Below are 11,077 nucleotides of genomic sequence, written 5' to 3' on the forward strand. Positions count from 1 at the left end.
GACAGTTCGAAGAAATTATTGGACAACAAATTAAGCTGCTGGTGTCTTTGCTTGACAATCTGTCTTTTCAAAGTGACTTTGTGTGTTAGTCATGGTTAACAGAAAATGATATTAGAGTGCGAAAGATAAAACAACACAGCTTTGAAAAGTAATACTCCGGTTAATGTGCAATTGAGTAACACTTAATACTCCTTCCAGCTTTTGTAAGTATTCTCTTTAATTAGTCTCAGATAATTTCTATCTCATTCTCCCAACACTTTTTCTATAATCTCCGCAAGATGTTTCCATTATTACAATATTACGTATGAGTAAGATTTTTCTCTTAAAAAGTAAGGTCATAAGTCTAGCATGAAGATTAACGGCCTCATATCAGAGGTAGTATTAGCAGACTCTTACAAGAGCTCATGATAGCAGACTAATACATAAGACTCTTTGTAGTATTAGCAGACTCTTAGAGGACGAGCATCTTATCTGCTATTAACATACGAGTAATATTTTTCTCTTCCAGTAAGGTCTTATGTCTAGCGTGAAGATTAATGGTCAGCCTGAGGAAATTGGAGACAAAGTTTTTCAGGGCACCAATATGGCTTACATGAATGGATAGGTCACAGGTGTAAGTAAAACATATCATGTTAGACGCACATACAGAATTCCTTATGCTACGGTGCAATGTTGGAGAAAAGCAGTCAAAGGCAGGATAGGAGCTGAGGAACCTAGCAAATCAGGACCATAGGAGTAAAGAAAGAAACAAAAGTTAAGGTATAAGGAATACATCATAGCATAAACCATTCGTTCACAGAATTATTACAAATTTCGGTGTAGGTAGAAAAATTTAACAGGGCGATTCTTTGTTGGCAGAAATTTATAACATACATGATTAGAGTTATGTGATGACCCTAACAAGAATTGCGTTCTTATTTTATTCTCAATTTAGTCTTAACTGCAGCCTCGAAACCGAAATACTTCTCAATTAGTCATTGCCAAGTTCTAATGCTGAATGATGTACTTTACGGATCTGACAAGCTGAAAATTCTGAAAGGATAGCCCTGGTACCCTCAAGAATACAAAGACAAGTAATATCATCAGATCAGGCACGACACGAGAGAAATCACATTAGCACAATCAGTATAGAGAAGAATATGAAGAAACCCCTTTAGACAAGCAGCCTGAAGAGCCCCTAAGCAAGCTTGCAATTCAGCCTGAAAGCAGACGAAAGTCCGACAAGCCCAAGCACTACCACCCAAAACTTCTGCTGAATGAACATGTCGAAAAATACATCCTAGCCCCGCACTATCATCCTGAGCATTCCACACGCCATCAAAGATAAGTAGACTCTTATTTGTCACGAATTTGACATTTAACAAGAAATCTGAGTAGAATGGTGACAATGTTCAAGTGATTGTCGGACCAGATGTGGTAGTGAATGCCGAGGGTCATGCAGCATGTTCTTGTTATTCAGGGAAACTCTCCAGTAGTTTCTAAAACACATTCAAAGCAGTTGAGGTTTTATGATGAATAAATCATTAAATCAAAGCCAAAAATCTGGCGGTTTGATTGGTTTCAGAGGTCAATTCCGCAAATTGAATGTGATTATCCAATATATATGCAGACTCTTAGAGGAGCTCATGTAATGATCAAGCACATGAGTAGATGACAAATAGACCAAATAAGGTGCTAGCAAATTATGTACACAATTCTAAGGTCGGTACTGAAGTTCATATATATTACTGCATGCAGTTCATATTAAAATCTGATGAGTTTGTTTAAAGAATGTAAACAGTAAAACTATAGAGCGGAAAATATACTCCAAAAAATTTACAGACAGATGTATAAAATGACTACAGTTAGCAGCAATGAAAGAAAGCCTCCAAAACCCTTAAAAAGAGTGGGCACTTGGGTAAACTAACCTATCCTACATGAAAATAAACCCTGTAGATGTACTGTAAAGAGTATCTCTCAAGCCTCAAATCTCAAAGACTAATCAAGCATTCAATCTCAGAAGAAACATTCATCTCTCTATACTTTCCAAAGCTTGTATAAGAAACCAGCACATGCGCCAAAGTAGAAGGTTAAGTGAACTCGCTTCCAACAGATGTGCTTTTGATAAATTGATACAGAGGAAATTTCTGTCAAAATTGGACATCAACAATTAAAACTATGACCCTAGTATAGAAGTTTTTGTATATCTTTACTGGAATTAGACATCAGCTTTAGTGATCTTTGCAGAGATATACCTTAGCAAGCGTAAGAAAAAATGTACGTATCTTTAATAAGTTATGCAAAAATGAACAATTATCACTCAAATTCCCCTACACTTCAAGTAATTATGAAGGTATATAGACCCACTTAAGCATATATAATCAAGATAGATTAATTACCTTCAGATAGAAATATCAAAATGACACGTGTTAACAAGGTCTTCAATGTAGATACATAGTCTGATTACAAGAAACAAAGAGATCGTCAATAACTAGCTTTAAACAAGACAAAACCAACTTACTTCTAGGCATCTAGCTCATAAGAAAACTGCCTTTCACATCACCACATGTACGCAGGGGAAATCACAGGGCAAGTCTCCTTTGGCAAAATTAAATCGTAAGTTCCCCCTAGCACACTCAAACCTTTTCTGCCAAAGGAGAATTGCACTGCAATTCCTTGACCCTGCATCTCCTTGTGGGACACTCGACATCCATGGAAGATCGAGCCACCATCAAATTAAGTATGATCATTTTTATACACATTCAATTACACCTTAATTTTGGATATGCTTATAGAAAACTATGCCATATGTTAAAGGATAATTCTTTCCATGCATCCTTTTATTTATTTATTTTCATTTTTTATGGTTGATGAAAATTGTGAATTTAGTACATCTTTTTCTTGGGTTTTGCTAAACATGTTTCTACTTTTTCCATTGTTGTTCCTTTACTACTCTACCCAAAGTAGACATTTACTAGAGGTACATAAAATCATAGTGCCTCTTGCAACAAGAAACACACTCCATTTTGGCTTTCGGATGCTGGCTAAATTTTTTTTTTTTTTTTTTTTGTTAGATCATAAAATAATTTTAATAAAATCAAGTGACTATCAAAAGTTCCTTTTTCCCAACAAATTATGTTTCATAAGGGCAGTAATTCTGTGAAACAAATAACTGATGACCAAATTGTATACTCGGTATATGGCTCAAAATCTTTCAAAGTGGCAACTTTCATAATACAATATCTTATGATGAGTTTTTGTACAAGAGAATCAGTATAAATCAAGTGTTACAGACCACATATATTCAGCATTTGCTAAGGTGCAACGGATGTGCCATGGAATATCCAACTAAAAGCCAACAGATATGAAAATTTATTTCTTAATGTCATGCACATAGTATATTCTGGGTACATTGATTGTTCAACTGCTTTCATTGTTTCACAATCTCTACTTGCTACCCGTATTGACACATGTAAAAGTAATTAGGCATCACTCTCTCCTCACAATCTCTACTTGCTAACTTGACTAAATCTGAAATCATCATGTTTCAACCCCCTTTTTAGTACAAATGAAGAATAAATTGTAAGATGCACTCACATAGATCATTGGTATGTGGGTCTCTGTCTCATTACTTATAAGCTGAAACCAAGGATTTGACACCATTAATCCTTGACAGTAATTGCAAAAGCAATCAATCTCTCTGATAATGTATACTGTTTAAACTCAGTCCTTAAATAATGTCTACCATGTATAACTTTTTCTTAACAACACACTGGGTACTTCAATAGGTAAAACCTATGAAATTGATTAGTATCAAAGTGCGATTTTTTCTATAGAAAATATTACTCCATTAGCATCATTTACCAGCATAGTAGCCAGTTTAAGATATCCCCTTCTGACAACTTAGCTAAGTAACCAGCACCACTGCATGGTCAGCATCTACAATACATTCCCAAAAGAATCTACAAAAAGAAAATTGTAATTATGAATGCACATTTCAACATACTGATAAACCATAAATATCATCCTCCCTCGCACGTACTGACCAGTGACAATGACATCCTAATTCTGTAGATCGTGACACTATTCACAGCAATAAACCAGCAGTGCTCTTGATCAAGAGACTGGATATAAACACTGCTAGAAGGAAGAAAAAAAATTACAAGCATACATACACAAATAAAAAGAGGGTGGAGCTGGGGAGGGGAGGGGAGGAGATTACCAGTAGGTCGATTTCTTTCTGCTTCTGTACTTGCTCGAACTCCCTATTCAGTCAAACAGATGAATAACTGAGAAAGTATTCCATACATGGAATCAATGAAGCAATAACAACTAAATTCTGTGTGTTCCATAGTCTATAAAAGAAACATGAAGTTCTTCACTATGCTTTTCAAAAGAGATAAGGTGAGATTTTTAGCATCGAGAAGTATAGACCAGGAAGTAAATAATTGCACCTGATCCGATATCACTCCATTGGCTGGTGGCTTAATAAAGCCATTTGCTAGTGACCTGACATTTGCTCTAGATCTCGAACTCCTTTCAGAAACTCGAGTCGTGTCAGATTCACCACCATCCTGATCCAGAATATGAAAAATCATAAAGATGATATTTGTGCAGCAAATAGTTATAAGGACAAATGGCTTCCATTATAATAATGTATGATGGAAATCAATACCCTTTGTCTAGAAACTGGTACAACTATCAGTGATAATCTAATTTGTTGCTGAGCCATTTCTAGTGCTCTGTTTCCACCAATAAAAGTTTGGGTGGGAAGTGTTTATGTAATCCATCTGCAAAGCACATATGTACTTGAATGTGAGCATTTCTAGCATCAAAACTTAAAATGCAGATTTTATTCCAAAATTACATAATAAAATTCAGCAAGGAGATCGACCACCATGAGCATTTACAGGAACAAATAAAATCAAAGTCCACATCTCACAAAAGAACATGGAGAAGAATGGAGGCGGGAAAAACACAGACAATGCCTGAACAGTGAGCACCAATCAGCCATAAATTCAAGTTTCATACAGGATGACATTATACTGTACTCAGATCTGGAAATACAGATTGATTTGCAGAAGAGATGAAAAAAAAAAAAGATTAATTGGAAAAGAAGAAAGAAAAAGAAAAAAGAGAGAGAGAGAGAGAGAGAGAAAGTTTTCTGTATCAACATTACCCAAAGAAAATATTTTTTACAGCTATTGAGAGGCAGTTTCACTCACAAAACAAAAAGAATAATCACAACAAATTGCTCACTACATTCCCCTTCCCTCGTCTCTGTTATTTAGCGTAGTCACTTTCTCTCTCATGTAATTAACTCTTCACACCACTCTGCTCTTCTATCCAACTCAAGGAGATTTGTCCATAGTACTCTTCCCACAGCAACACACATACACTTGCTTAATTGGGGGGTCTGGGTGGGTTCATAGCACATACATCCCTAAGAAATAGCCAGGAGTGAGAATAAGGTACATGGGCCCACTAACACTTTTTACAGAAGACATCTTTCCTATACCTTAAGTGAAAGAAATACTTGACTGAAATATTAGTCATCAAACAGAGTGCTTCAAATCCTCCTATCTTAGATGCAAAGGGGATGGGTTTTAATGAATGCAATTATCCTAATTCCAGTTTGAAAACAGCACAAACCTCTGAGCACTTTCTTAACAGTAATTTTTTAATCAATCAATTTGACTGCTTCCCATACAAGCTATATCAATCTTCAAAGGTTTAGAGAAGGTATAGTACCACAAGAAGAATAACAGAATGCTTTGAAACTTAGAAAAAATAATGGTGATATATATTTGAACTTGGTAATTTGGATAATCTTGAATTCCTTTGATGGTCTTTATACAGTGATTATCACACTATTGATATTAAAAAACATGTAGAAACAGATATCTTCCTTTGACCATGATAGTTGTTGCAAGAATATGTCCTTAACAGTAGTTTATCCCCCTTCCCAGTAGCATAAAGTGTTGGAAATAAAGATTATACATGAGAATTTTCGTTGTTCAGTCTCCCCTGTTGGATGACTGCTTGGCTCATACCACCATAAATCAAATTAGCTGACATGACCTTGGCAATTCATCAAACAATTGATTTAAATTTAAATTTATGCATTGGTGATCTACATTTAAGAAGTAAAACTAGATATATGATGGAAAACAATACAAAATTTCCATTTTCGCTTCAATTTTGGTATGCCCTTAAAAGCACTTCGTATAATGCAATCAAGATTGTCTATCAACATACCTCCATTTCAATGAGGTGTCTTATAATACTCTCTGAAGGGTTAAGGCTTTCCCGCAAAAATCTTCCCACAACCTCATCGACTCGTTTTCTGAGGACAGCGTAACGTTGCAGCTCATTAACCATGGATGAGTGGCTCATCTAAAGTTTTCCGCCGCAAAAAAGCTTGCTATAGTTAGACTGTCTGAAAACAATTAGGCAAAGAGATATCTTTGTCTCTTAGCTAAAACAAGAGGTAAGCCATTTAACAGTAAAAGGAGGAAATTAACCTCTGCAGCAAATTAAGCAGATCTTGGTCCCCTTGAATTATGAATCGCAGTTTGAATATCTTCGTCTGGTCCATAACATGGATCAACATCCTACATTGCCATTTATAAAAATACTGGAGCACAAATAACCAAAGAAGAATACATCTGACTTGGTAGCCACGGTGATATCATAGGTTATTTTCCCTCTGAAATACCTAGAAGACCCTCAATCAACATTGAATAAGTGTGAGGTTTTGGGTGGCAATTATTGTTCTCCATGACTTTAACTAGTTCAGAGCAACTATCGGCAAGACCCCTCTTCAACAAGCCATCAATCAGAACTTTCCATGCTATCTCATCATTATTATACCCACAGCGAAGTAGGCTGCAAAATACTGCCTCTGCTTGATTCATATCCTCTTTAGCACACAATCCACATATAAGTGATGTATAAGATTCCAGGTGTGGTAACTCACCCATTGTAACCATGTTATTGATCAGCTGGAAGGCTTCTTCATACAATCCTAGCATGCAGTTGCATTTTATGATGGAATTACGGATACCTTCATCAGGTTGAATTCCACCATGTTTCATGTAATCAACCAGCCATTGAGCTTCCTTGATTCGTCCTCTCTTGCAGAACCCATCAATGAGAGTTTTATAAGTGCTAATGCTCGGTGCACAGCCATGTTTAGTCATGTTTTTTAAGAGCTCTATAACTGTTTCAAAGTCCACCACCTTCCAAACATAACCTACATCAGAAGAACTGGCATTTATATGCACATCAGTACCAGTTCCTTTTTCTTCACTAATTAGCCGCTTCTCATTCAAAATATGCTTAATCAAAACAGAATAAGTAAGCTCAGAAGGTTCACAGTCAGCATCCATCATTTGCTTGAGGACATTAAAGGCTTGAGTTAGTGATCTTAGGCGACCATACCCGTCAATAAGGACAGTGTAAGTGACAACATCTAGCAAAACGCCTCCTTTAATCATAATCTTCATCCAATTTTCTGCCTCCTCTAAGTTTCCCCTGCTACAGTGAGCGTGGATAAATGTAGTATATGTGCAAGCATCAGGCTTATAACCTGCAGTGTGCATCTGCTCTAGAACTCCATAAGCAACATCAAGAGAACCATCTTTGAGAATTCCATTAATAATTATTGAATATGTACATATATCTGGCTTCACATTTGCAACTATCATTTTCTTCAACAACAATGAAGCCTCATTCAATTTTTTCTCTCTGCACAAGCCATCAATGAGCACATTGTAGACAAAAGAATTTGGCACGCACTTCTCTTCGAGCATCATCTCAAATAAGGCATGGGCAGAATCATTTTTTCCTGCCTTGCAATAACCATCAATTAGTGCAGTAAAAGTTACTTCATTTGCCTTTACACCATTCTCCTTAAGAGTGTCAAAAATGGCACGAGCCTTTTGGACCCTTCCCGCTTTACAAAGTGAGTCAATAATAGTGCTGTAAGTCCATTCATCAGGTTGCACCTCACTTTCCTTCATCAAATCAAGCAATCGAAAAGCAGTTTCTATATGCCCATCTTTACACTGCCCCTTAATCAACAAGTTATATGTAATCAAACTAGGAGTTAGTTTACGTGCAGCCATTTTATCAAGCAATGCCATAGCTATAGGTACTTTATTAATTCTACAAATCCCACATATCAATGCATTGTAAGTTCGAACATTAGGATAACAACCATTCATCTCCATTAGGTTAAAAATCTGGAATCCCGCTTCAATCTTCCCTTGCTTGCAATAACCATCAAGCAGGGCATTGTATGTAACAACACTACGAACCACTTTCATCACTGACATCTCATCAAACAACTTCCTAGCCTCATCAAGCTTATGTTCTTTACACAAGTAATTAATCAACACGGTGTAAGTATGACCATTTGGCTCACATCCTTTCCCTCTCATCTCATCAAACAATTTCATCGCTTCAATTCCCCTACTTGCTCCACATAACGCAGATATAAGAATTGTATATGTCCTTACATTGGGCTGGCAATTGTCCACCTCCATCTTAGACAACAAATGCAACCCTTTATCAATCCTACCCTCCTCACAAAGACCATGAATAATATAGTTATACGAAACCTCATTCCTCTTACACTTCTTCCGCGGCATCTCCCTAAACACCTTAAAAGCACTATCCAAATCCTTATTCCTACAATAACCTAAAATGAATGAAGAATACGTAAATGAATCAGGGCTCAAACCCGCCGCCAAAATCCTACTCAAATACACCCGAGCTTTATCAACATTCCCCAACTTACAAAACCCATTAATCATTGTATTAAAAGTATAAATATTGGGCGTAATTCCATCATCATTCAACATAGTATTATAAACACGAATCATATCATCAATCAAATTAAACCTAGATAAAGCCATAAGCAAGAAATTATAACACCTGAGATTCAACCTAAATCTAAACTCCCCCAAATCACGAGAATTCAACTTGATCAATGAATCTAAAACATTCCTAACCTCATCAGAATCATCAACGCAATACCTGATCATCGACATCCTAATTTTCTCAGCACTTTGAAATTCCTTAGCTCGAACCAAAATGGGCAAAAGCGAGGCGTGGGAGCGAGCATTGTGGCGGAAGTTGGGGCGATTAGAGAGGAAGTAGAAGAAGCAGAGTGCAGTTTGAGGAGAGAGAGAGTGAAGGTCAAAGAGAAGGGATACATGGGTGGGAGAAATGGAAGGAAGGATGCGTTTGAAGGAGGGATGTTTTTGCCAATTCGGAAGAGAGAGAATGGAGGAGAGGAGGGAGGTGATGTCATCGGAGATGTCGGAGACGGCGGTGGCGGTGGTGGAAATACGGCGGCGGAAGGTGGTGAAGGTGGTGAGGATGGAGGAGGATATTCTCATCGTAGTGGAGGAGCATCGGAGGTGTCCATGCATGAGATGGTATGATTGGGTCGGGAGAGTTTGCCGGCGGTGAAGGGTGGTTGCCAGAGATTTGGAAGTGGCGGAGTGTTCAGCGGCTTTGATGATGTATTATGTGGGAAATAGAGGGAGGATTGTAGGGATGATTGTAGGGATTTGGATTTTGGATTTTGGATTTTTGTTTTCTGGGCTGGCCTTTGCGTATTTGGAGCAATGTGCTCGGAGGATTTAATTAAACCTTTTTCCTTTGGGTTCAATTAATATGAATTCAACTTAATAAAGCTACACTAAATTCAACTGCTATTATTATTTTTCCTCCAAAAACTTATAAAAAAGAAGAAAAAAAAAAAAAAACAAATCTACCCCCTTCTTTCTTAATGTCAGCCGCATTTAGAATATTTTGACTATTATAAATTAGAGGGAATCTTCTCAATTTCTCACTTTATGTCAGAACAAACATAGTCATATGAGATCTAATTTTATCCATCATACTTTATTAATATCTAATTTTATAATTTTTACTACTGTGAAAATAAAGATATTTACGATCAAAAATTTGTATCGATATACGTAAATGGGACTAACATTATGAATCAGAGCATACTATTTATTTTTTTATTTTTGAGGAAATCAACTATTATTATTTTTAATTATTATGAGGTTTATTATGAGGTTTATTAGGTTTATATCAGTAAGATGCACAGTTTTCTTACTTTTTTTAAAAGCAAAAATTTTATTATACTAGGGTGGCTAACGCACGCATCATAGCTAGCCAGTTACGGGAATTTCTTTTAGTTGTTGACAACATAATGAAGGGGAAATATGTAACAAATATTTTTTTGGGTATAGATATCCGCACACTATTCTTAAAAGTTTTTTAAAAAAAAAAACACAATATACATTAATGAGGGCAAATGAGTAAATAAATATTTTAAAGGGTATAATTTTCTAAACACTATTCATGAGAGTTAATTCATCAAATCACACAAGGAAATGCTTGGAGACAATTAACATCATATATAATAGAGGCATATAGGTAAACAAACATTTTAAAAATATAATTGTCATCACACTATTCATAAGTGTTTTCTCATACCTTTTGAAAAGTAGAGATTTATAACTAGATTTAACCTCGTGCGATGCATTTTTTTATAAAGCATTTTCTTGTGATCTCTTAATCTCAAAAAAAAATTATATCTTAAGTTCTTTGAGTTTAGGTCATTTTTGTGGTATGATGTGAGTGCGTTGAGTTCGGGTCACAAGAAAATTCTTGGAGGATTCGAACTCAAAATGTTGCCACCCTAGTCTTGCATTTGTTGTGGTTTGATGTGAGGCTTGGATGATTGATACTTTTGTGTGTTATGAGCTTTCCTTTCTTTTTCAATTTATGTAGTGTCACATGAGAAACCTTAAGAGCCTTTGCATAGATGCATTTGTTGTTCTAAGGTACAAGAAGACTGCTTGCAACCACTCTTCTGAATAATCTTTTGGTTTGGGACTAGTTTTCCCTAACTGTTTGTTCTTGACATCAATTACATACTCTTGTGCCATTTGTTTGCTAATGTCCTTGAATAATCTGGTTATTATTGTTGACTTGTGGACACCAAATTGAGTTGCTAATCTTGCTTTAATTTTCTACCCCTTGGCAATGGGCCACCTTGTATAAGAGCTAA

At 36.2% G+C, this 11,077-nt stretch overlaps 1 protein-coding gene across 2 annotated transcripts; it reads right to left on the reverse strand.

The window, feature by feature from the left end:
• Positions 1-539: 539 nt before the first annotated feature.
• On the reverse strand, positions 540-9,854 carry LOC110736240 (pentatricopeptide repeat-containing protein At5g65560-like). Of its 2 annotated transcripts, none has more exons than XM_021916422.1 (7): positions 6,504-9,854; positions 6,238-6,375; positions 4,655-4,769; positions 4,434-4,553; positions 4,202-4,244; positions 2,379-2,438; positions 540-1,478 (listed from the first exon to the last, which is right to left on the reverse strand). In XM_021916422.1, exon 1 carries the CDS (start codon positions 9,417-9,419, stop codon positions 6,678-6,680), a length of 2,742 nt encoding a protein of 913 aa, XP_021772114.1. In that variant the 5' UTR covers positions 9,420-9,854; the 3' UTR covers positions 540-1,478; positions 2,379-2,438; positions 4,202-4,244; positions 4,434-4,553; positions 4,655-4,769; positions 6,238-6,375; positions 6,504-6,677. The 2 variants fall into 2 exon arrangements, with proteins under 2 accessions (XP_021772114.1, XP_021772107.1); XM_021916415.1 differs by lacking the exon at positions 540-1,478 and adding an exon at positions 1,489-2,126.
• Between the last annotated feature and the right edge of the window lie 1,223 nt (positions 9,855-11,077).

The sequence above is a fragment of the Chenopodium quinoa genome, unplaced genomic scaffold (assembly GCF_001683475.1).
Source record: "Chenopodium quinoa cultivar QQ74 unplaced genomic scaffold, ASM168347v1, whole genome shotgun sequence".
NCBI lineage: Eukaryota > Viridiplantae > Streptophyta > Magnoliopsida > Caryophyllales > Amaranthaceae > Chenopodium > Chenopodium quinoa.